This window comes from Neoarius graeffei, chromosome 20 (assembly GCF_027579695.1).
Source record: "Neoarius graeffei isolate fNeoGra1 chromosome 20, fNeoGra1.pri, whole genome shotgun sequence".
Lineage (NCBI taxonomy): Eukaryota > Metazoa > Chordata > Actinopteri > Siluriformes > Ariidae > Neoarius > Neoarius graeffei.
In genome coordinates, this window is record NC_083588.1 from 44,098,246 (window position 1) to 44,125,791 (window position 27,546).

Here is a 27,546-nt window from a genome sequence, read left to right on the forward strand (position 1 = left end):
GGGAGACAAAGTACTTGTATTATTGCCCACGTCGAGCTCCAAATTGATCGCCAAGTGGCAAGGGCCCTTCAAGGTCACACGGTGAGTCGGGGATGTTGACTATGAGGTGAGGCGAATGAACAGGGGTGGGGCATTGCAAATTTACCACCTCAATCTATTAAAACATTGGAATGAGAAGGTCCCTGTGGCGTTGGTGTTGGTAATCCCGGAGAAGGCGGAGCTGGGACCAGAGGTTCAAAAAAGAAAATTGACATTGCCAACCACTCCGGTCCCTTGTGGAGACCACCTCTCTCCGGCCCAACTCATGGAGATAGCCCAGTTACAGAAAGAATTTTCCGACGTGTTTTTGCCTCTGCCCGGCCGCACCCACCTCATCGCACACCACAGTGAGACGCCCCCGGGGTGGTAGTGCGCAGCCGCCCTTACCACCTGCCCGAACACAAAAAAAGGTGGTCCGGGATGAACTCGAGGCTATGCTTGAAATGGGCATAATCGAGGAGTCCCACAGTGACTGAAGCAGCCCAGTGGTCCTGGTCCCCAAGACTGATGGGTCGGTCCGGTTCTGTGTGGACTATAGAAAAGTCAACGCGGTGTCTAAATTTGACGCATACCCAATGCCTTGCATTGATGAGTTGCTCAATCGATTAGGCAGTGCTCGTTTTTATTCGACACTGGATTTAATGAAGGGATATTGGCAGATCCCCTTGACTCCTCTGTCCCGAGAGAAAACGGCCTTCTCCACACAGTTTTGCTTACACCAATTCGTCACACTTCCTTTTGGGTTATTTGGGGCTCCCGCAACATTCCAGTGGCTCATGGACAGGGTTCTCCGGCCCCACACCACCTACGCAGTTGCGTATCTCAATAATATTATCATCTATAGCAATGACTGGCCGCGGCACCTCAAACACCTTAGGGCCATCCTAAAGTCGCTGAGGCGTGTGGATCTCAAAGCTAACCCAAAGAAGTGTGCAATTGGGCGGATGGAAGTACGGTATCTGGGTTTCCACTTAGGCCACGGGCAGGTGCGTCCCCAAATTAATAAGACGGCAGCGATTGTGGCCTGCCCAAGACCAAAAAGGGGGTGAGACAGTTCCTGGGGCTGGCTGGCTACTATCATAGGTTCATACCTAATTATTCAGACGTCACCAGCCCGCTGACTGAGCTCACTAAAAATGGAGCACCAGATCCGGTCCAGTGGATGGAGCAATGCCAACAGGCTTTCTCTAGGGTAAAGGCTGCACTGTGTGGGGGGGCCACTGTTACACTCCCCTGACTTTTCTCTCCCCTTTATTTTACAGACAGACGCATCAGACAGAGGGCTGGGGGCCGTTCTGTCCCAGAAGGTGGAGGGAGAAGAGCGTCCTGTGCTGTACATTAACCGGAAGCTGTCAATGCGGGAAGGCAGGTACAGCATGATAGAGAAAGAGTGCCTGGCTAAGTGGGCAGTCCTCGCCCTCCGGTACTACATACTGGGACGCCCTTTCACCCTCTGTTCGGACCACGTGTCCCTCCAGTGGCTCCACCGCATGAAGGATGCCAACGCGCGGATCACCCGTTGGTATCTTGCCCTCCAGCCATTCAAATTCGAGGTGGTTCACAGGCCAGGGGCGCAGATGGTGGTGGCGGACTTCCTGTCCCATCCGGGGGGGAAGTCCGCTGCAGGCCGGACAGCTCCCTGGCCTGAGTCAGGTGGTGGGGGTATGTGGCAGCGGGGGCATGGCCGAGCATCAGTCTGTGAATGGAGGGCGGAGTCAGGGGAGGTCAGTGGTCGTATCGCTACACCTGTTGTCAATTAACGTGTGTTTGTGTGTCTCTTACAGTGACGGTGCCCTATAAATGGAGAGAGAGGAGGGGAGTTCGGGGCCAAGAACTTGATAGTAGTCTGTGTGTATGAGCATGTGTTTGAGTGTTTGTACTGAAAAGCAGAAATTAAAAAAAAAAAAACTCTGAAGCAAACAACCGCCTGCCCTACTTCTGTGCTCCACCCACATCCGGAAATTGTCTACAACATGTTTTTATCCCATGGAAAAAGTGGCCCGTATGTATCAGATTTTTTTTTTGGGGGGGGGTGGTGGCTTTTTTCACCTTTATGGGATAGGACAGTGTAGAGACAGGAAATGAGCGGGAGAGAGAGACGGGGAGGGATCGGGAAATGACCTCTGGTCGGAATCGAACCCGGGGCCCCGGATTTATGGTATGGCACCTTATCCATGACGCCCCAACTGTGGCCCGTATGTATAATGTAAAACATTTAAGAAACTATAAAATAATTACCTTAATGACATTTAGCAGATGCTCTTATATCCAGAGCAATGTAGAACATACCAAGAGCAGCCTGGGGAGCAGGTGCCTTGCTCAAGAGCACTTCAGCCATTCCTGCTGGTCCAGGGACTCGAACTGGCAACCTTTTGGTCTCAAGAATTGCTTCTCTAACCATAAGGCTTCCACCATTGAACAAATCCAAAATTAATCTTAATTTAGCTGTGACTTCTCCCTTTGAGATAGTGATTACTGGTCCTCTATCTAGTCCTCAATTGTTTTACTCTGTCTTATTTGACTAATCATGTTGGGTGAAATTGAACCAAGAATGCACACTCCAATAGGGACTGATCAGACAGAAATCAGCAGCACCTCCAAGTGGCCAATTATAGCTTCTCACAGTAACAGCAGTTATGTAAAATACTTTTTAAATGAAAGATGATAAATGACCATTGATGTAGTGAACATACATGTAGAAGAAAAATGACCTCCTTAGTTAATGACCACTAATTGCTAGCGTGCATAATATCAAAAGATTCATAGAATCTGGAAGAATCTCTGTGTGTAAGGGTCAAGGCCAGAAAACCATACTGGGTGCCCGTGATCTTCGGGTCCTTAGACAGCACTGCATCACATACAGGCATGCTTCCGTATTGGAAATCACAAAATGGGCTCAGGAATATTTCCAGAGAACATTATCTGTGAACACAACTCACCGTGCCATCCGCCATTGGCAGCTAAAACTCTATAGTTCAAAGAAGAAGCCGTATCCAAGCATGATCCAGAAGCGCAGACATCTTCTCTGGGCCAAGGCTCATTTAAAATGGACTGTGGCAAAGTGGAAAACTGTTCTGTGGTCAGACGAATCAAAATTTGAAGTTCTTTATGGAAATCAGGGACGCCGTGTCATTTGGACTAAAGAGGAGAAGGACGACCCAAGCTGTTATCAGCGCTCAGTTCAGAAGCCTGCATCTCTGATGGTATGGGGTTGCATTAATGTGTGTGGCATGGGCAGCTTACACATCTAGAAAGATACCATCAATGCTGAAAGGTATATCCAGGTTCTAGAGCAACATATGCTCCCATCCAGATGACGTCTCTTTCAGGGAAGACCTTGCATTTTCCAACATGACAATGCCAAACCACATACTGCATCAATTACAGCATCATGGCTGCGTAGAAGAAGGGTCCGGGTACTGAACTGGCCAGCCTGCAGTCCAGATCTTTCACCCATAGAAAAAACATTTGGCGCATCATAAAACGGAAGATACGCCAAAAAAGACCTAAGACAGTTGAGCAACTAGAATCCTACATTAGACAAGAATGAGTTAACATTCCTATCCCTAAACTTGAGCAACTTGTCTCCTCAGTCCCCAGACATTTACAGACTGTTGTAAAGAGAAAAGGGGATGTCTCACAGTGGGAAACATGGCCTTGTCCCAAATTTTTTGAGATGTGTTGTCATGAAATTAAAAAAAAAAAAATCACCTAATTTTTCCTCTTTAAATGATACATTTTCTCAGTTTAAACATTTGAAATGTCATCTATGGTCTATTCTGAATAAAATATGGAATTTTGAAACTTCCACATCATTGCATTCCGTTTTTATTTACAATTTGTACTTTGTCTATAAATCCCTGTAGCCTATAAGTCCAGCTGGATCATGCACTGACTAAGCTGGTGTACATACTGGTTTAATAGTCACAGCTTTTTCTAACTCGAAAACTAATGCTGACTGAACTACTTTAGCTGGATGTTGGCCCCATGTTGGTCGTGGCTAGCCTAGGTTTCTGTTTTGTTGTTCTGCAGGGAAACTGGTATATAGGCTGATTTAAAAAAAAAAAATCTAGCCTATTACATATGTCTGATTATGGTTGTAAATAAAATGCAGTGAAACAGAAGACCAGGTAATGTTTTTCCAATCTTCGACGGTCCAGATTCACTGAGCCAGTCACCCCTCCTCACATTTCCATTCTTGACTGACCAGAGCAGAACCTGATTTGGTCATGCTGTAGCCCATTTATCTTCTGCTCTTTTTGTTTTTTTTTTTTGTTATTTGCACCATTCTGTGTAAACTCAAGAGACTGTTGCAGGTGAAAATCCCAGGAGCTTTCCAGAAACATTTTCTCATCAAAAGGTTCAAAAGGCTGTGTACATAATGTACATTAGGTACTGGTTCACCAGTATAGAACTAGCTTCACCAAGCTAAAGTACCAGCTCATAAATAGTTTCATCAAGCTGGCATACTAAACTGTTTCCTAATAATTAAGCACACAAACATATCCATCTGCACATTCATAGTGTAACAATCAAAGGAATAGCCAACATGACATGCCTGCTGCCAGAAGCACTGCCAACGCTGGGTCAGGGCAGGCTCTGTCTGTTGATCACTTGCTGGTCCAAACACACACACACACACACACACACCCCTGCCCCAAAAATGACAAAGACCCAGCATTACACGAGTCTTGTTTAATAGTTCTCTTGACAAAATTGCTCCACAAACAAAAAAATTTAAACACTAACATTTAAACACCTATGAAACGTACAAGCCCATCACAGTGTTGGCAGGTCTAGTCGATCGGAGCAGATATGTCAAACCAATGCAATTTTTAAGGCATAGAAAGTAACATCACAAATTGTCTTATAAACCACATCTAAACAACACTGATAACATAATAGAATTTCAGTTATTCTGGCAGGCTATCAGGAGCAAATGATAAAGGGAACTATTTTAAAGGACATACCCATCACAGTCCAGTGGGGTTAGTGGGAACAGATTTACAGCCCCTGGAACTCACCTAAAATTGCTTTCACAAAGAAATGGAGCCATGTGCTCATGCATGCCTGTACAGTGCTCCTAAAAGGAGAAAAAAAAACCTCTTATAATTAGCAGTCTATAAAATAAAGTAAGCTGTTGATAATTGCAAGTTAATTATCAGTTAATTCATTAGACAACAAATAAAGGCTAGGAATCCCTGCTGACTTTGTTCAAGGTGACTGTATTTCACTAGTAACTAAGTGTTAGATATTACTGCTTTTTAAACCACAGGCTTCAATAATACATTTATTCTATATACACTTACACTAGAAAGCCATCACCAAGCAGTAGCGCTGTCAAGTATATCAGTTTCAGGCAAAGTGAATGGTTCTGGGCTGAGTTTCCCCCAGAACATCAAAGCACAAAGTGTACTGTTAAATGGTTGAGCGAGCATCACACAGAACACTCTACTACGTAAAATCATCTTAACTTGAAACTGTTATTACAGTATTGTATCCAACACCGAACAAAGTCAAAGATGTAGAGATCAGGCATGTGCCATTGATGTGGGGAAGAGTGAAGAGTTCACACTTCACTACACACAAGAGACTAGCACCTTTACAGAAACTACACTGCTTGAGCACTTGAAAATCAGCACTGTTGATTTAGAGTTAAAAAAATGCATTAAAACCTATGAGCAGACTACTACTGAATTTAAAAAAAAAAAAAAAAAAAAAAAAACATTACCGCCAATAACTGTTTAAACTTGCCATTAGAACAGTCCTACATAGAATTCACTGCCTTTCTTTCAGCCCTTAAAAGGTGCACCATCACATTTCCATGGAAATTGCATGTGCATGTACTTTGTGTTGACTACAGAAAAGGAGCTCTTTCAATCTGTGGCTCTGTATTTCAGCACTGACGGCTGGGATGCCAAAAAGTTTTGGTCAATTAGTTTATCCACTATCATGAATCATAACACAGCTCAATACCCTCTCATTGACTGGTCTGGAAACTGCACTACAGCTGAAATATATTGCCTTATTTTAGTTAATAATCAACATTCACATAGACATGGGGGGGGAATGGAGATGCATAGACTGCCAGGCCAAACAAAGTGCCCTCTAATGCTGAATGTGAATGTTAAACTGAAGATGCTACATGCAATATTTAAATTCAACGTTAAATGATCGTCCTAATGAGTTACTATTTGGCGCCGATCTGCTTTCATGTTGCATTCTTTAGAAACACAAACTGGAGTACTGTGGTTAAAAATTCCACCAGATAATCATCATCATGCAGGTCCAATTTGCAACAAATACATATTGCATATCTGGAAAACACTGATCTAAATAGCCTTGGACATGTGTTCTTCTCCAACACATCCAACATGCTGTACAAAAATGAAATGTTTGTAATCGCATTTATCTGCCTTTCCCATATAAAATAATGGCCTGGATTATTAATACAAGTAGTGACATTTCTTGACCATGATGATGATGATGATGATGATGATTACTAGCAGCGAAACCCCTTTCTGTATCAGCTTGACATTTTACAGTACATTTTCTTCAGGAACTAATACATACCTTGATGAGAGTGAAGGAACACACAGCAAATAGATAAGGTAATGAAAAATATGATCAAGATATGACCTCACAAGGAGGGCCTTGCATGAGGGCGAATGTGGACATGCTTGACAAAATGGATAAAATCATACATGTTTTGTGTGTTTTTTTTTTTTAAAAAGTGATGTAACAAAGTGAAAATTATATTCATCCACAAGGGGTTCTGGTCCTGGTCACTCCTTTCAGCAGCAGCTAGGAGCGCACCTCCTCACTAGGCTTCCTGCTCTGGTCCTGCAACAATTCCATTATATAGCACTTTTAACAAATCAACAGTGTCCAAAAGCAACTTTAAAGAAACACAGATACAAAATAAAATTTATCCCAAATGAGCAAGCCAGAAGTGCTCCGAGAGCACAATATCACCCACTGGCAACTGTGTCATAACTCTGGTGAAATACAATGGAATTGAACAAAATTGGAATACGCGTATTACTGACATATAACAAAGAATCTGGTCAAGTTTCGTGAAATTCCTCCAAAAACAGAAAGGAGTTGATTTCAGAAGAATGTACACCCTCATGAAATTGTCAAAGTACAAGTTATTTAATCAAGGGTCAAAACTCTGGTAAAATTTTCACAAATGAAATTAAATCGCACTATGCGTATTACCATCATATAACAAGGCCTTTTGCCAAGTTTGGTGAAATTTCTCTAAAAATTGAGAGAGAGGAGTCAATGTCAGAAGGCAAGCACACCTTCATGAAATTGTGAAAAGTACAAGGTTGTTAATCAAGGGCCGCAACTCTGGTAAAATGCGACTGAATTGAACAAAATGCGTACTACTGACATAACAGTGCCTCTTGCCAAGTTCCATGAAATTCTTCTTTTTTTTGGGGCTTTTTTTCACCTTTATTGGATAGGACAGTGTAGAGACAGGAAATGAGCGGGAGAGAGATGGGGAGGGATCAGGAAATGACCTCGGGTCGGAATCGAACCCGGGTCCCTGGATTTATGGTATGGTGCCTAAGCCACCTGAGCCATGACGCCCCCAAGTTTCATGAAATTCTTCCAAAAATTGTGAGGAGTTGATTTCAGAAGGCGAGCACCCTTCCTGGGACGAATGGACAAACGAAAATTGCCACGACATAGTCCCCCTTCGGGGCCTTTCAGCCAGTGGTGGATAAACTCCCGGAGACAAAATATCTGGTTATAATCTTAATTCTGAAGGGGAGACATGCTGTGGGTTTGCATCAGTGAGACTCACCTCTGGCGGGGGAGGCTTTACTGTGACTGGCTGTGAAGTGCGGCGTGGTGGAGAAGGTTTAGGTTGAGCCTGCTGCTGTACCGTGTCAAAATACGTCACTCCACCATACACCTGTGACTGAGCCTGAAGAGAATACAGACATTACTGTGTTAATGAAGTCCAGATTGCCTCATCATAGCAATATATAAGCAATATATGCAAGCAAATGCAAAAATTGGAGAGACAGAAAATAAGGTGACCTGTGCATTGGGGTACATGGGGGGTAGGGTAGCTCCAGCTGGGTAAGGGTAGTTGGTGTTGCTAAACGTCATGACTCCAGGTGGGGGGTAGAAGGGTGGGGGTAGCAGTTGCTGCGGGGGTGGTTGTCCAGGAGACAGAGAAACGGGTGGAGCAGCATAAAGCGCAGGGTTTGGAATCGGTCCTCCTGACTGGTGTGGATGCAAGCCTGTATGAAATGGACCAAAAGATGACTGGTCAGTTATCACTGATTTTAATTTTCTATAAAAAATATCCATGCAAATACATACAGGACCAAAAAAAAACCCACTAGACCTTACTAAGATAAAGCTATGAAATACCGTTTCAGAGATCTCACACAAGTTTTGAACATAGCAAAAGTGTGGAACAGTACTGTGACTAGGCCACGAGAAAGACACCCAAGTGGGTTGCTGTTGGCTTACCGGGGTGTGTGGGGTGGGGCAGATGCATCTCTGGTTGTACCAGCAGCCCCTGTGGTGGCATGGCAGCAGGACTGTCACCATGTGTATAGATTGGTCCCTGGAATGACACTGAATAACAAAAACTATGATGTGAGCATCTAGATACTAAACTTGTAAAAGACTCCGAATAGCAACACTGAATGTGTCTTAGAAGACAGTACTGACCAAAAACATTCCTGAAATGTAAAAATGCAACTAAGCAATGTTTTTAAATAAATAGTAAATGAACACTTAAACAATCATGTTAACATAAATTAACAAAAATGTCTACTTAGACTTGTTTTTCTTTCATTTACAAGATACAACCACAATGCCCTCTGCAGGTCTTCTATTTAAGCACACGTACTGGGGTCATAATAGTGGCCCTCCATGAGCCCTATGTGCATTGGCGCTGGTTCAGGCACCGGCCTCTGCCTCTGAGACGAATACCGCTTAGCCCGGCCACCACCAACACCCTGCCACAGAGGTAAAAGGAGCAGTAAATACCCATTCCTTTTCCACTGCAGTCCTCCAACTACTTGTGATTTGCAGTAATGAATGAGCCATCATGCTTTACAAAAAGAAGTGACCACAGTAATGCTCATCTATCTGTCTACAACTCACCATGTCCTCCATGTTGCCATATTGAGGAGGTCCACCAGCCATATGTATAGAACTAGAGATGCCTATGGGACAAAGAAAGGTGGTCCCACACATGCACAAATCAGCGCTCATCTGTTCAAGTTTGTAGCTTAAGCATACAAACAGTAAGAACACAAAAGAATGGCAAACAGGGAAATAGTAAATTGCTAAAAAGAAGAAAATGCATCACCATTAAAGAAATGAACAAATGATAAATGAGCAAGTGAGCGTACCCCTCATCTCAGGCCGGAGGTATGAGGGTGGACTCTGGGTCCAGCTTTGCCCCGCTAGACTGAGATGGGCCAGATCCTGATCAAGCCTTGACAGGCCACTCTGTGTGCCCGTCTCACCCGGTCCCTGCCATGATTCACTCTTGGCAGCAGTGGGCATAACCTGTGGGGTGGGCACTGCTTCTTCCAGCGAGGCCTGCTTGCTAAGGTCCGAGGGTCTGGCTCGGCTCCTACGCGCCAGAGAGTATGATTTTTTCTCCACTGGCTTCTCAGGAGGTGGAGACACCTCCCTTACTGTGCTAGGTGTGCTCGACTGCTGCTCCTCCGCTGTTCCACACTCCCCCTTTTGCTGTGATGAAGAGGCTGTCTCCTGCTCAATTTTGTAGTAATGGGCAGTGTAAGTGGTGGCTACAGTGGGGATCTCTCCTTCCTCTTCTTCATCCTCTTGTAGGCTGCGCTGGGCATGGTGAGGGGGTCCATGAGAACCTCGGCCCCGGAGTCTGGGTGCCCTCTCGTTCTCAGAAGCCTGGGATCGTGTGGTGGCTTTAAGGTGGCTTCTGATTTCAGGCCGACGGCTGCTCTGGAAGGTGCGTGCAGGGGGCTGGGTGGAGGGCCTATTCTGGGGACGAGGAGCAGCAGGAACTGACTGGGAAGTTACGGTCACAGGCGGGGCACTGCGGGCACTGGGAGGTGCACCATGCCAGGAGGAGCGGGGGGGCTTCTCACCATCCCTGTAACGCTTGGACTCTTGGTTTAGTGGGCCAGGATACCTATTAAAGAAGGAGGGAAATAAAACAAAACCCACAAACAAGCTAATGCCTCACCATGTACACATACAAGTGTGTGCACGTGTATATACACACACAAGAGAATCAACACTTCTTTTGGAGGAGATGTGTAAAGAGCATGAGGCTACAACAGAAGCTTCCAACTGAATGGAAATCACTACCTATGGAGAAGAGCAAAGGAACAAAGATGTCCTTCAAATGCTTACCTGGGCTTCCGTGGTTTGAATGGTCTGGTGTCACTGGGGCCGTTGCCATTACGAATGTCGTAGCCGTAAACAGCAATCAGCTCCTCACGTGATTTAGGGGCCTGCTCCTCTTCACGGAACTTATCATGCTCCCAGCGACCCTCATCTTTCCACAACTTCCTATGTCTGCCCTTAGGCCTGGTGACAGAAAGACAGAACATAGCAGAATGATACGACGGAAGACAAAGGAAAAATAATGGGATCTGTGCAACCCAACTTTGTCTTTTTTTTTTTTTTAAACTCTTTCACGATACAAGACATGTAATAGGCCATTTACTGGATGTAATGAAACATTCACCCATGTGTAGAAGCACAAATTATGGCACCCCAACAAGACCACAAAACGTATAAACATGGAGGCTATGAGATTATTTAGAATTAGCCTAATGGAGGATTGTAATTAGCTACCATTAATTTAGCTGGAATCTAAGGAGAAGCAAAAATATACTGACCCTCAAAGATGCTGAGAAGTAGCAAATAATATTAGTTGTTCCCCTTCAGTATTTTACCTCTCTTCATCCTGAGCCTGGCCTCTCACATCATGCTCAAAAAACAGGCCCTTCCGGGGGATGTATGCTGGATTCTTCCGGTCCTCATCATCATCCAACTTCTGACCAGCTTTATTTGCCGACTTATTCTCAGGATCATCCGTGCTCTCCTGTTAAGTGTGTGGTTTTTAACATTATAACTGATTCTGAAAAAACAACCTAAATCCAACTAAAACTTTGATAATTCCATTTTATTTATTTCTTAATAAATAAAATCAATCAATCCACAACACTGAAAATAAATCAGACAAGGAGCAATGTCTATTATGAACAAAGCACATGATACATTAACTGATTAGAAACTGATGCATCCAGAAACTGAGTTCAAAAGCACTATTCATTTCCAAATAGGACACCATCCAGTTTGCTTTCGGTCCCATACCTGACCATCTCCACTCTGCCTCTCTCCAGCCAAGTTTCCCTTCTCATCAGCTTTCACTTCTTTCATTTCTCTCATCTCTCTTTCCTCCTCCTCCCCCTCTCCTAAACCTTCAGCGGGAGCATCAACTGCTGCTTTCTGCTCTGTAACTGGCTGTGCAGCATCTTCATCACTGAAGTGTTCACCCTCCTCCTCCTCATCCTCTCCTCCCTGAGAAAAATCCAGTTAAATAGATGAACACAAAACATTGTATTCCTCATGTCACGGATTAAAATTACCACTTTAATCTTAAACTGCTTCAAATTTGCACTACTCAGATACAAAACAAAAATAAGCTTTTCCAAATAATCCTATACATAAAGGAAATTTGGCTATTACACAAAAACTACAACACCTGTCTGTCTTACTCACTGGAATGTGAGCATTTCGTTTTCAAAAGAATCCCTCTCTTCGTATCAATATCTTTTTGTAGATTTGCTCAACAGATCATGTTTTACTGTTCAGCTCAAACTGACTGGTGCATGATTGCAAGAAAGGAAAACTAAGTGTTTTTATTCACTGTGTAATTACCGTTACAAATTCAGTTACACAAAGTAAAGTTTATGATCGTTATTTACTTCTCAAGCCATTTCAAAAAAAGTTTAAATATATACTTGTCTAGGGTGGCACGGTGGTGTAGTGGTTAGCGCTGTCGCCTCACAGCAAGAAGGTCCTGGGTTTGAGCCCCGGGGCCGGCGAGGGCCTTTCTGTGTGGAGTTTGCATGTTCTCCCCGTGTCCGCGTGGGTTTCCTCCGGGTGCTCCGGTTTCCCCCACAGTCCAAAGACATGCAGGTTAGGTTAACTGGTGACTCTAAATTGACCGTAGGTGTGAATGTGAGTGTGAATGGGTGTCTGTGTCTATGTGTCAGCCCTGTGATGACCTGGCGACTTGTCCAGGGTGTACCCCGCCTTTTGCCCGTAGTCAGCTGGGATAGGCTCCAGCTTGCCTGCGACCCTGTAGAAGGATAAAGCGGCTACAGATAATGAGATGAGATGAGATATACTTGTCTAATGATAACCAAGTCAAATCTATTAGTGTATGTTTCATTTCATATTAATAAACTCAAAACATTAATTATTGACAAAGTGGTTTGTAGGTAATTTTTGGTTAATTTACAAATGAGTGATTCCACGCTTATGGGTACTGAAATGGGGACATGAACTTATTCACCTAAAACCATTTCTTTTTTTACCACCAGGTCACAAAACATGTAATCTTTAATGAATGATATGTTAAAAGCTAACTTTAATTTTCTGAGATGTAATAAAAACATTTATATGCCAAAGTCAAGCCTATGAGTTCCAAAATGATGTCTGTTACATTACTTCTGTTACGATTGTCCATCTCGCGTCTGTTACAAATTAATTACAATCTAGCTATATACCATGTTAATCTTATTGAAAGAATGTGTATGTTTATTCTACTACACATGTTTATTAATTATATTTGCTAAAACATCACCTTCCTAGGTTTCAAAAAGTAATTCTACATTGTTAAAATTGAGAATCTATATGTCCACAACACTTCTGTTACGTTCTGACTTTGGCATATAAATATGTTTTTATTACATCTCAGAAAATTAAAGTTATCTTTTAACATATCATTCATTAAAGATTACATGTTTTGTGACCTGATGGTAAAAAAAAAAAATGGTTTTAGGTGAATTTTAAAAATAAAGTTCATGTCCCCATTTCAGTACCCATAAGCGTGGAATCACTCAAATATAAGTAAGTAACTAAACAAGATGCTTCATATACACGATAATTCAAAAACTTTTTTTGTGGCAGCACCTTATTAAATGTGTTACCCAAAATACTTTGGGAATAAAATTGTTGCCTTGTGTTTAGAGCAGGACTTCCAGAAAGTGAAATCACTGCATCTTTCAAGCAGCGGAAACACAGGCCAAAAATGACTAATTTGAGACAAAGACATTTTTGAGTGACAGCTTGGACCAGTATACTAATGTATTAAAATGCAGAGCTCCTACGCAAAATATGTTGGCAGGTCTCTGTATTATCCAGTTTGAGTGCCTGCACACAAGCGCACCAACAATAACAAAAACCTGATCGGGACACCAGCATCTTGATGATCTCCGGCTGGCCAACTACACAATCAACACCACCGCCATGTCGTTCTTCTCGGCAGAGTATACTTAAAGAAATTTTATTTTCATTTGTGAAACATCTATGCAAAATGGAAGCAAAAGCCTGTTCATATTTATGCCAGTGTAGGAGACATAAAGCAAGCTAAAGTGCAGCACAGATGATACACCCACATGAAGCAAAACCACCTGCAATAAGGGTTTAAAAAAAATAAATAAATGATCAGAAACAGCATTTATATGAAAATTCCTTTTAACGGCAAACCTTTGATACAAACCCACTAACAGATTTGACCATGTACCGTTATCCTTGTTATACTAACTCACACTAACTCTAATGCTAACGCAACAGGATTTTATTCTTAGACCATTATTTACACTGTCATGAGGATGTATTTGTCTGGCACATCTGCTAAATGCTGTAAATATTTACTATGAGATTCAGTTAAGGCATTGCAAAGTTTGCAAATCTGAATAAGAAACTTGCAGCACAAGTGTTTTATACATCATTAAGCAACACTCAAACTGAACGCAATTTTTTTCAAAAGCACTAAATGCCATATACCATGAACTCTCAAAAACACCAATAGATTCAAGTTCAACTATTGAGATCCAGCCCATTAGAAAATCCTACATGCTTAACAGTCAACAAATCTGCAAAAAGCTACAGAACTAGTAACTGTGAATTCACATGGTGGTATCACTTATTTTCATGCAGTGCTTTTAAGGTTTTTTCAGCATCCAACACACTCGATTAACAATCTTATTACAAAGCTGTTTATTAAATTAAAACCAAACATCAGTGCATCAAATGTGCAATGCAGGGCTACTCTATGGTGACAGATCTCCTCACCAGCCCTGAATCTGTGTTGCCATGGTGACTCACCTCCGAGCGTGAGCCGTTCTCCTCCGGATCAGCACTGTCATAGTCAGAAAGGACAGCTGGAGGAACAAAAGATTCAGCGTCAGATATCTAGATGTACCACAAATCACTCACTCACTTTCTCAGCTGCCAGGTTTATTAGATAACCCTGTCTTGTACATTCTGAGACTATTTTATCTAGTCATTATGTAGGTATACAATAACTGGCTGTGGTCCATCTGTTGCTACATGTATACCATCAGCCACCTCTACCCAATCTACCAGACAAAAGGCTCACTATAGATCCACCAGATATTATTTGCATGAGAAACCTGTAATGGAACAATTATGCCATTGCCACACCCACTAACATGACATCATGTCCGTGTCATCACTGTGCCGAGAATGGTCCATCACCCCCCCCCCCAAAAAAATGGTTAGTGGTAGCATTATGGTGATCTCTTTCCATTGACGAACAGGGTAAAGCAGTGCTCTCATACATACCAATACATAGCAACATACTTCATTACATAAAGCACATCTACATGGAAGTTTACCTGAAAATAGCTATTGTGTACACAAGCTACAGTATATACAATTAATAATAGTTCTAGAACAGAAAACCACTCACCTTCACCTACACCATCTTCACTTTCCTACAAGAGGTTAGAAATCCCAGTTAGACACAGACTCCAGACTGACAAACCATCAGCAAACATCCAACATGATCAAGCTCAAGCTTTCAGAAAACCAATTTTATAAGTTTCTGTATAATTAATTATCCTTTCCTTCACCATCTTGTGCTGTTAAGCCTTTCTCTACTAAATCACATGAACAAAAAACGATGTGGTTAAAACCTGACAAAGCAACAAGTGTGTGTTGTTGGCCATATGTCAAAAATGCTACAAGTAATAATAATAATAATAATAATAATAATAATAATTTGGTTAGCGCTGTCGCCTCACAGCAAGAAAGTCCTGGGTTCGAGCCCCGTGGCCAGCGAGGGCCTTTCTGTGCGGAGTTTGCATGTTCTCCCCGTGTCCGCGTGGGTTTCCTCCGGGTGCTCCGGTTTCCCCCACAGTCCAAAGACATGCAGGTTAGGTTAACTGGTGACTCTAAATTGACCGTAGGTGTGAATGTGAGTGTGAATGGTTGTGTGTCTATGTGTCAGCCCTGTGATGACCTGGCGACTTGTCCAGGGTGTACCCCGCCTTTCGCCCGTAGTCAGCTGGGATAGGCTCCAGCTTGCCTGCGACCCTGTAGAACAGGATAAAGCGGCTAGAGATAACGAGAACGAACGAGATGTGTTTTATGCTGTGAATGTGTGATATAATGTGTGTGAACAGATGACATTTTTTTTTATGTTCAGAAAGCAGCCTCAGGATGTCCAAAAAGGATCTTGACTGATACTCAAAAGGCTAATAAGGGACTAAAGTGAGCTTATCTGAAATTAATACAGAAAACACTTTTCCCCCCATAATGTAAACAAGAGAAAGTCATCCATCTTCAAAATACTGGGTTTGTCTTACAGCTTCATAAACCTATTCACAACCTCTGATGGGGGACATGGACCAAACCGAAATGTTTAACACTATCACTCCTGTGCTGAAGAAGAATGGTCTAATTCGGAGTGGAGTTTACACCGATATCATTTTTATCGCGTTGCTAAAGCACGAACACAGAACAAACAGCTAGAAAAGAACAGACTGGATGATGATGAAGACTGACGGTGGTGTTTACTAAAGTGCCTAAACGAAACCAGAGGGGAAAAGATTCAAGAAAATTCCTACAAAACTCCAAACAAGCCCAAATAGCATAATTCGTTGGTTAACATTTCAAAATATCAAATAATATACGCAAATAAAACGTACAAGAACCTTCTACATTGCACAGAAGTAGTCTGACTTGCTAGCAGTCTCGCTAAAGTGATAGCGGGCTGAGACACTCACACACTCGGATTCGACGTCGGTTTTCGCGCCTACGCGCCCAGCTGGAGGCTCTCCCGGTTCGGGGACTCGAGCGCGGCTCTTCCCGCTGGGGGAAGCCGATCTTCCGCTGTCCGACCCGGACGCAGACTCATCCTCATCCTCGCTATCCTGAGACGCGCGCCTCCTTCGTCGTCGCCGGTCCGCCATCTTAGCACACAAGGAAGGGTAACCGGAAGTGCGTAAAGAAGTGTGGGTCGTAATAAAGTCGTGATTTCCTCTTAGCGTCATGTTGCTCAGATGGGTATTTAAAAACAGGGGATTTTCGCTTAACATCCTGTCAAAAAAAAAAAAGCCACAATATTTCTTTTTGGAAGCAAACGTGGATTTTATGAGGAATACTGATTAAAAACTTATTTCAAAAATGCAGTTCCTGTAATTAAATTTATTGTAATTAATTCTTATTTGGTCTGGGAGAGGGTTTTTTGGTATATTTTTGCTTTTGGGTTTATATATATATATATATATATATATGAGTGATTCCACGCTTATGGGTACTGAAATGGGGACATGAACTTATTCACCTAAAACCATTTCTTTTTTTACCATCAGGTCACAAAACATGTAATCTTTAATGAATGATATGTTAAAAGATAACTTTAATTTTCTGAGATGTAATAAAAACATTTATATACCAAAGTCAAGCCTATAAGTTCCAAAATGATGTCTGTTACAAATTAATTACAATCTAGCTATATACCATGTTAATCTTATTGAAAGAATGTGTATGTTTATTCTACTACACATGTTTATTAATTATATTTGCTAAAACATCACCTTCCTATGTTTCAAAAAGTAATTCTACATTGTTAAAATTGAGAATCTATATGTCCACAACACTTCTGTTACGTTCTGACTTTGGCATATAAATGTTTTTATTACATCTCAGAAAATTATATTTTAACATATCATTCATTAAAGATTACATGTTTTGTGACCTGATGGTAAAAAAAAAAAAATGGTTTTAGGTGAATTTTTAAAAATAAGTTCATGTCCCCATTTCAGTACCCATAAGCGTGGAATCACTCATATAAAAATAAAAACACAATATCATCCAAAGAGATAAAAGCGCACACAAAGACCAAAAAACAAAAACACACCCCTTATTATATATTTACACAGCAGACTGGTGATAGGTATAGGACTCAAAGACACGCCCACTAAATTATGAGTGGGCGTATCTTTGAGATTGCTTACAGTCCCCATCCCACCCTGAATAGTTAGGGTGTAATATACACATTCTCACTGTTTATTTGTAAATAAGCATGTTATACTGATCCACCCACCATATCAGTATTATAAGCTGTTTATATTTAGGACACATTAAGTCCATTTCAGACCTGGAAAATGTTCCAGCAGGAAAGAATAGTTACACAGGTTGTGTGTGTAAATTTACAATCTGATTTATATTTATAAAAAAAAATTAAACTGATTAAAATCAATAGTAGAATGGCAATTGGGATGAAAGGATAAAAGGTCTCCTTTTATAAATACCACATACATAACTACAACTACTGACAGTGACGAGTAGGCATAACATCTGATAAAAGAACAGAACTCTCACACACTAATACCTGAAATATTTTCTTTAGGTGCATTAGAACATCTTTTATTTGTAGAATCAACACTATGTTACAAGATATTACACTATACCGCCAGTCACTCATTCAACAATGAACAGAACTGCAAAAATACTGATTAAATAACATTCTCTGTTAAACTTCATGTGATTATGATGTGAGTTTTGGTCCATACTGCAGTTTTAAAAGCTAACTTGCATGGCCAAATACCAAAGCAACATCACATTTTGCAGTGCAACAATGAGCATGAACATTTGACAGCTTGGCTTTCAGCCATCTTGCAGCTGGTGCCATTCAGGGTGCCAAACTGGCTTCAGCAAGGAACAGTCCTTTGAAGATTGAAAGTGCCTTCAGGGCAAATCAACTATGTAGAAAATGTTGCCAAGATGATCCGATAGCACAAGATATACACTACAGGACAGTCAGCCTCTTCTTAACATTGTTTGATCACTCAAGGGAGGACTGCTTCACTTGCGGCAGGTCCGATGGGGCGTCTTCTTCTTAGACACTTCTTGTCGGCTACGACTGCGCTCATCTAACCATGGTATTTCAAAATTCCTGTAAATGGCACATGCACATTTAAGGTATGATCTAAACTGACTATATAAAACCTAACATGCAGAATTTTTCAATTACTTTACAAAACTTACTGTTGTTTAAGGTTAGGTAGAGGCCTGCCAAAGGCCACCACTGGCAGAAAAGGTGTGATCATTACAGACTCCACTACACAGAGAGAAGATAAACATGTTAATTTGTTTGTTAAATGGTAATGTACCTTCCAGGTTTTTATTTAAAAAAAAAAAAAACCCAGCCCCACTCACAGTGAGCTGTAAAAATGCAAGTGACATACCATCTTCAGCATCAGGGTAGAAGGAAAGCAGCTCAGGCTCACTCTCCTGAATCACCTTCTGCTTATTCATCCTTTGCTGAAGGCGCTGGAACATCCGCTGCTCCCGAATACGCTGAATATCCCACCTGAAAGACAGGGGGCACTCAAAACTTGTAAAAAAGACACCGTTTAAAGGGTGCATATTAAAAAAAAAAAAAACATCAATTACCTTTTCCGTCTCTTCTCATCAAGCTCCAGTTTTGAATGACGCTTCAGGAAGACACTGTCATCCAAACTCTGAATGGGGAGGGGGAACATACAGACAAGAGTGTTTTACTGGAAAATACACCACCTGCATTTTTCATAAGAACTACAACCATGACATTTCAGCGTCACTCCTGAGGAAATCAATTAATTGTTTTTGATAAATTTGGGTAAAAAAAAAGGCACTTTGTGAGTGTGCCTATATAATAAAAAGAAAAAAAAAAATCACACATTGGCTTGAAGATATGAAGTTTATCTTATGTTGGAAAAACTCACATTTTTCATATAAAATACAAAATCATGGATAAGTGACATTTCTGATATTTCACTCCAATGACATCACATCCAGTGTATTCCCGCTGACTAGATGCACATTGTCGAAACGGCGAACTGATTCAAAATAAATTTTGATTAACCTGCGTATTTTTTCTGTGAATGTGTCCACATAATATAAAGAACATTACACAGTGGCGCAAAGATATGAAGTTTAATCACCACATGTTCACTTGACTCACTTGGGAATATATTCACCACTCGAAGATAAACTTCATATCTTCACGCCACCGTGTAATAACCATTTTATTAGTGATGCCAAAAGCTTAAATACAACCCTGATTACAAAAAAAGTTGGGGCAAAGTACAAATTGTAAATAAACAGAATGCAATAATTTACAAATCTCAAAAACTGATATTGTATTCACAATAGAACATAGACAACATATCAAATGTCAAAAGTGAGACATTTTGAAATTTCATGCCAAATATTGGCTCATTTGAAATTTCATGACAGCAACACATCTCAAAAAAGTTGGGACAGGGGCAATAAGAGGCTGGAAAAGTTAAAGGTGCCCTTCCACCAAAAACGTTTAATACTGGCTCTTTTTGAAATCCCATAGTTCACTCCGAGTTGCATATGCATGCTGCATGTGAAAATGTAATTCTACTCCCATTCCCTGTATTAGCTTATGAAAGAAAATAGTCGGAAAAACGAGCGGATCAGAAAAAGCCATACTAAGTTACGTCATTTCGAAAATTAGTATTCATGGCCTCGCTCACTTTGGCTTGCGACCGCCCACGGGAAGAAAGTTCGGATTTAAGCGCAAGGAGAGATGGCAGAGCCCATCTCACCAGTAGCTCACGAAGAGGACCTAACAGCAAGCTGAAAACATGTCTGAACAAGTTCGTGCCTGTGTTATTTGTGGCAATACCACATCAACGTTGCATTTCTTGCCCAAGATAGAAGAGCTGAAGAAGAAATGGTTGGAATTTATCTTTGGAACACCACCAGCAAAGTATAATGCAACGTTAGTACTGTGTTCTGATCATTTCAACCACAGTGACTTCAAACTTCGGTGCCTTCAGTAGTGGTTTTGCTTCGAGGTTGTTTTTAATACTTGGATCTGTAGTCAAGACAATCGACCACCAGCTCACAAGCTGTAAGTAAAACTAACTTTTTGTTCGAAGTTTTTTGTTACAAAATAGCATGTTCATATTCTCCATGTTAGCATGCATGACATGGTCACAAGCTAGGCAGGGATGAGAGTTTCCCGCTTTTCGGCGAATTTCCACTTTTTCTGAGTAAAAAACGACCTTTTTATATTATGCCAAATCTGTTGAGAATTTTTTTTTTAATTAATTTCAGGGGTTTGGGGTATGTTCCTTCACGCTGTTCAAACTTTATTAACTCCAACGATGCTTACACATTATTTGTAAGTCGCCATCTTTAGTCTCGTTTAAATCTCATTGAACGTGATGTAAAATTCATGTTATCTACATTGTTATCGGTCAAAACATCGATGTCGAGACCATAATAGCCAATCAAAACAGTTTTTACAAAGACAACCACATCCGCTTGTTCTGACCCACTGGAGGTAGCGTCACAGTGCTGTTAGCCAATCAGAGGTAACACGTTTACATGTCATGAATATTAATGAGTAAGAGCTGAAATCCTGTCGTTCTCCCGCCACCCACTCCTCCACCAAACTAGAACAGCCTGAAACAGGAGAACCATAGCATTTTTCACCAAAACCGGCTCACAGGGCGTTCATTCATACTAGAGACCACCACACAATTAATGAAAAAACGATGCAAGGAGACCTTTAAAGGTACAAAAAAGGAACAGCTGGAGGACCAAATTGCAACTCATTAGGTCAATTGGCAATAGGTCATTAACATGACTGGGTATAAAAAGAGCATCTTGGAGTGGCAGCGGCTCTCAGAAGTAAAGATGGTGGAAAGAGGATCACCAATCCCCCTAATTCTGCGCCGACAAATAGTGGAGCAATATCAGGGAAGAAAAGGAAGGGGGGGAAAAAAAAAAAAAAGGAGTTCGACAGTGTAAAATTGCAAAGAGTTTGAACATATCATCTACAGTGCATAATATCATCAAAAGATTCAGAGAATTTGGAAGAATCTCTGTGTGTAAGGGTCAAGGCCGGAAAACCATACTGGGTGCCTGTGATCTTCGGGCCCTTAGACGGCACTGCATCACATACAGACATGCTTCTGTATTGGAAATCACAAAATGGGCTCAGGAATATTTCCAGAGAACATTATCTGTGAACACAATTCACTGTGCCATCCGCCGTCGCCAGCTAAAACTCTATAGTTCAAAGAAGCCGTATCTAAACATGATCCAGAAGCGCAGACGTGTTCTCTGTGCCAAGGCTCATTTAAAATGGACTGTGGCAAAGTGGAAAACTGTTCTGTGGTCAGACAAATCAAAATTTGAAGTTCTTTATGGAAATCAGGGACGCCGTGTCATTCGGACTAAAGAGAAGGACGACCCAAGTTATCATCAGCGCTCAGTTCAGAAGCCTGCATCTCTGATGGTATGGGGTTGCATTAGTGCGTGTAGCATGGGCAGCTTACACATCTGGAAAGACACCATCAATGCTGAAAGGTATATCCAGGTTCTAGAGCAACATATGCTCCCATCCAGACGACGTCTCTTTCAGGGAAGACCTTGCATTTTCCAACATGACAATGCCAAACCACATACTGCATCAATTACAGCATCATGGCTGCGTAGAAGAAGGGTCCGGGTACTGAACTGGCCAGCCTGCAGTCCAGATCTTTCACCCATAGAAAACATTTGGTGCATCATAAAACGGAAGATACGACAAAAAAGACCCAAGACAGTTGAGCAACTAGAATCCTACATTAGACAAGAATGGGTTAACATTCCTATCCCTAAACTTGAGCAACTTGTCTCCAGTCCCCAGACGTTTACAGACTGTTGTAAAGAGAAAAGGGGATGTCTCACAGTGGTAAACATGGCCTTGTCCCAACTTTTTTGAGGTGGTGTTGTCATGAAATTTAAAAATCACCTAATTTTTCTCTTTAAATGATACATTTTCTCAGTTTAAACATTTGATGTGTCTTCCATGTTCTATTCTAAATAAAATATGGAATTTTGAAACTTCCACATCACTGCATTCCATTTTTATTTACAATTTGTACTTTGTCCCAACTTTTTTGGAATCGGGGTTGTACGAGTTGAAGTCTTCAAGCTAATATAACATTAGCGTAAAAAAGAAAACATTTTATGCATCCACTTGAATTTAGAACACAAATCCAAACAACATCTACTTTCCTGCATCCCAGATGCTGAAGTCTTTAAAATCAGTGATTATATAATATAAAATTTGTCCCTCACCTCAATATCAACCGCCTTTTTGTCATCCAGAGGTTCCACAACACACTCTCGCCAGGAAGGGACTAAAACAGGAAAAAGGGACACATGCCAACATGAATGATAAGGTCATGTTTTCCACTGTTATTTTGTTAGGTGCCTTTCCAATTCGCCTGGATTTTGGACATCACTGCCATTACATGCTTCCACATTAAAGCTAGATGGCCTTTCAATTTCATAAAATTGGTGAAATTTAGTTCCCACTGAAATTTGGTCATTGTGATGTTTATTTCTGCAATATCTCAACCCCCCCCCCCCCAGATTGAGCAGAGCTGTGTGAACTATGTTCAAAGTTCACTCACCAGTAACTGTGTCCTCCTGTACAGGAGAGTGATCTCGCCAGGGTGAAGGTGGAGGTTGATGCCAGCAGCAGAGATACATCTCAGTGGTAGCCATGTAAGGCAGCTCTTCTGATTTGACAAGGGAAGAACCAGGTGACTTTATCTCAGGCTCCACCTCTTCCTGGGACTCCTCTTCCAAAGCTTGGCTTTCTTTTGGAGGGGGTGCTTTAGTATGCCCACGTCTGGATCTCGACATCCTGGATTCCTGAAAAAGGAACCTCCTAACGAGATTGAACCACATTTTTTTTTGAGTTAGTCTTTTTATAAAAGGCTAAAAACATTCACAAGATTCAAAACCAATACCTTTTCAGATTCTTTCCACTTCTTTCAAAATTCGTTTGTCGTGGGGTATGACTCTGACCCTCAGGCTGCCCAGCGCCTTCTGATGGGACAGTCTCTACAGACTCCCTGCGGCGAGGAGTGGGCCGACTCTCAACACCATCTTTCTTCACCATCTGTAACCGCCGCTCCATGCGCTCAATCCGTGCCGCCAGCTAAACAAAAACCATCACAACACAGGCGAAACGGGATTAATACTTTCATACCCTAACATGAGATCATAAATGGCAGATGTTGAACAAAGTTCCACATTTTTTTTAAAACCAACTAGGGAAGGAAATTGAAACAAACAACCCAAATATATTTGGACTAGTCTTGCCTTAACACAGGACATACGCTTTATAAAAAACAAATATATTTGGATTATCTAAAGCAGCGATCCATTCAAAGACAAATTAAAATTGGGAACAAAGGCTAATTGTGTAAGCATTAGATCAGAAAAATCTCTGCATACCATCTCCTTTTCAGCTTTGAGGTCATCTATCTCCTTGTTCTTGTTCTGCAGTTGCTGCTGTTGCTGTTCAATCAGTTCTAGCTGCAGAAGCAGGATCTGACGGATGCAGCCAGTCTGGGTGGCAGCGTGGCCTGTGCCTTTCAACGCGTTCCGCCGTTTTCCATCAGAACCATGTTCTGGTGAGGGGACCCCCACCACTGCCACTCCTCCTCCTGGTCCTGCCTTCCTAGGCTGCTTGCTGCCATTTGATGCCACTGGATCCATCTTGCCCATGTGGTTATGACTGGTGTGTCCGAATAGTGACTTGCTTTTGACCGGGGTACCCTCAGCCCCCATCTGCTTGGTCAGCGGAATTGTCAACACCCCCAGGTTCACCCAGTTCTCCTCCTGTCCCCTCCTCACTGCTGGTGACAGAACAGATCTGCCTGTGGTGCTCTGGCTGGTTGAAAGGGTCTTAGCCTTGCTGTGCAAATACTGCCCAGTACTATTGTGAATGTTACTCAAGATGCCAGGAACTCGCACAAAACACTCAGAAGTCTTCTTTGCGTTGGTCTGAGATTCTTGTTTTTTAGCTTGGTCACCGGTGTCCGTGTCCAGCTTGTTTCCTCCACTTTTGAACACAGTGGTTCGCATAGTCATGGCGAGTCAAGGCACTCACCAAAACTCACCACTGTGATTAAAAGAGGGCCAGTGCCTGTTTGCCATGTGCCCAGGACACCCTGTCCACATCCATGCTGATCCCTAAAGCAAAAGGTGATGCATAAATGGGGCTTCACTAAAGTAATTATTACTAACAATCAGTTATTACCTTGTAAAAAAAGGTAGTGCATGTGACTAAAGCAAATTCAAGGTTTCCAAATGGTTGGTACTTGCTTTACTGTTGTCCTTCAGTTTTACTAATACATTAAATACTAATATCAGTCCGTGTAATGATAAATTCAGCAGAAAGACATTTCTACACTTTAATTTTTTTCCTCATGTTTACATACAGTAGGTTAGCAGGCTTTCTAGCAATGTTAGCATGGATGTTCAAAACAATGCAGGTGTCTGAAGTTAGCTACCTGCTAACAAGTTTACAGGTAAATGTGAATTGCTATTAAATACATACCAAAAGGTATTACACGTCCCCAGTTTTCATGTTTCATAGTCCTCTCAAACGGCACGACACACATTATTCAGAAAACAAACACAGCGTCATCTTAGCTCGCTTACAGCAGCTATGCAGCCGTGTCCACCATTTTAGTCTCAGCAAAAACAATGACAGTCACTTATAGCGGCGTATTTGACTGCAACGGACACGCAATGACGCCATTTTAAATCCAACAACACACGGCACGCATTTTCCACCATAGAGTCCACTTAATGGCTAACTACTCACTTCGGCTAACACTACATTTTAAAGCCCTCGTCCCAGCCCGAATATACCTATCCACCGTCTACTTACCCGAGCTTCTCAAGTGCTTTTAAAAATACAAAAACCGCGCATGCGTTGAAGTCACCGAGCGAGAGATATGATTGGATGTCGAATATTGGCGAACCGAAACCTATATTTAGCTCGCGACATGAAGCGTCACCTAGCGGCTAACCGGAAATGAGATCTCTGTGAAGACTATCCCTGTGTCCGAAATCGTTCACTCGTTCACTGCTCCCTACTCCCTATATAGGGAATTACTATATAGAGGACTATATAGTGAGCTCATTGGTAAAATGAAAAAACGCTTTCGGACACGAGTCCGTCGCGCTGGTATTTACGTCATTACTGTCGCACAATTAAAACGTGCCAGCTCAGCCGGGTGTTCTGTAAAGTTATCCTACCTCTTGGATTTGTCCTACCAAGCCTACTGCGTCAGTCTGCTCACAAAGCATTATATCTGGGAATAGGTCTGAGCAAGTCGTATTGTCCCGTCTCAGATTGGGGCACTGTGCCTTAAATTCAAATTTACATCTGATTCATAAACATAGGGATGGATTATGCGATGTTTGCAAAGTTCCTGAGACAGTTTTCCACAGTTTATTAGAATGCAAGATGTATAGTGAGTACAGGCATACACTGATAACTGACCTATCCAGCTTGGGTGTTACCACTATTACCCTCCCTGCTCTGCTGCAAGTGAAGGATCCAAAAGTAACTTCATGCCTAATTAGATTTTTAAAATCCTCTGGCCTTTTTGCCAAAATATGAGACTGATGGTCTAGTAGTGGACATAATTATCCTGTAGGTGGCGGTAATACACCATCTCATCTCATCTCATTATCTCTAGCTGCTTTATCCTTCTACAGGGTCGCAGGCAAGCTGGAGCCTATCCCAGCTGACTACGGGCGAAAGGCGGGGTACACCCTGGACAAGTCGCCAGGTCATCACAGGGCTGACACATAGACACAGACATCCATTCACACTCACATTCACACCTACGGTCAATTTAGAGTCACCAGTTAACCTAACCTGCATGTCTTTGGACTGTGGGGGAAACCGGAGCACCCGGAGGAAACCCACGCGGACACGGGGAGAACATGCAAACTCCACACAGAAAGGCCCTCGCCGGCCCCGGGGCTCGAACCCAGGACCTTCTTGCTGTGAGGCGACAGCGCTAACCACTACACCACCGTGCCGCCCCGTAATACACCAAGTAGTGTCCTCTTCTTCTTCTTTTAATTGGCGGTTGGCAAACAACCAAGTAGTGTCTAATCCGCCATTTCACTTAGAAGAAGAAGCCTACTGCGCATGCGCAGAACACATGACGTCATATCTTGGAAGTTGGACCGAGTTTTGTCCTACCGATCAGCTGGGCTGATAGAAAATCGGTGAGTATTTCACGCATTTGTAATGCGTAATGTAGGCATATTTGCAATTCAGAAACGTATAAAATACAGTATTTATAAACAAACGAAACCCCGTCATAACTTTGACTGCATAGTGCCCACTACGTGACAGAATTAGCAAGTTCTCATACTGACCGTTTTATTATTCAAAACAAGTCATTACAAATTATTTGACTCGGCCGAAGACTCGACCAATACGCACAAAACATAAAAATCGGCAAATGCGTGAAATACTTACCGATTTTCTATCAGCCCAGCTGGTCGCATGTGTTCTGCGCATGCGCAGTAGGCTTGGTAGGACAAATCCAAGAGGTAGGATAACTTTACAGAACAGGTTTTCAAAATAATAAATACATGCATGTATTTTTGTGATAAATCCATATTATACTGAGCGCATTTCCCACATTAATCAATACAAAGTACCTGCATCCTTCAGTGCTTTTTTAAATCAAGGTCGAATACTTTCTTCTTTCTTTCTGCTGCCTTTTATTAAATCAAATTTGAGACTTAATTTGATTTCTTTCAGTGCGACTGCAGTGCATGATGGGATATATTGCTTTGGTTAGTGACCTTTATTGTACACTACTTTTCGTGATGCATTGTGGGATACTTTGAGTGCACTATATAGGGTGTAAATAATCCTCACTTAGGTTTAGGACAGCACTACAAAATGGCGTCCCCACTATATAGTGCCCTGTATAGTGAGTAGGGAGCTATTTCGGACACAGGGTATTTCTGTTCTTCTTCTTGCCAAAGCGGATCATCCATTTTCATCTCATCTTCCTCTGTCACTCCAAACACATGCATGTCCTTTCTCACCACATCCATAAACCTCCTCTTTGGCCTTCCTCT

The 27,546-nt window shown here is 41.9% G+C and overlaps 2 protein-coding genes across 2 annotated transcripts; both read right to left on the bottom strand.

Annotated features, from left to right (window-relative positions):
- Positions 1-4,719: 4,719 nt before the first annotated feature.
- casc3 (casc3 exon junction complex subunit) lies at positions 4,720-16,535 on the bottom strand. Its single transcript, XM_060901759.1, has 13 exons — positions 16,338-16,535; positions 15,020-15,044; positions 14,413-14,468; positions 11,389-11,595; positions 10,968-11,116; positions 10,420-10,596; positions 9,429-10,195; positions 9,178-9,239; positions 8,921-9,029; positions 8,536-8,643; positions 8,095-8,300; positions 7,856-7,978; positions 4,720-6,882 (listed from the first exon to the last, which is right to left on the bottom strand). The coding sequence occupies exons 1-13, from the start codon at positions 16,521-16,523 to the stop codon at positions 6,844-6,846; spliced, it is 2,214 nt and encodes a 737-aa protein (XP_060757742.1). The 5' UTR covers positions 16,524-16,535; the 3' UTR covers positions 4,720-6,843.
- A 1,418-nt stretch (positions 16,536-17,953) lies between these two features.
- On the bottom strand, positions 17,954-25,465 carry msl1a (MSL complex subunit 1a). The gene is made up of 9 exons (XM_060901760.1): positions 24,983-25,465; positions 23,875-24,615; positions 23,385-23,575; positions 23,043-23,302; positions 22,705-22,766; positions 19,012-19,079; positions 18,804-18,928; positions 18,604-18,676; positions 17,954-18,511 (listed from the first exon to the last, which is right to left on the bottom strand). Exons 2-9 carry the CDS (start codon positions 24,511-24,513, stop codon positions 18,421-18,423), a joined length of 1,509 nt encoding a protein of 502 aa, XP_060757743.1. The 5' UTR covers positions 24,514-24,615; positions 24,983-25,465; the 3' UTR covers positions 17,954-18,420.
- Positions 25,466-27,546: the final 2,081 nt, after the last annotated feature.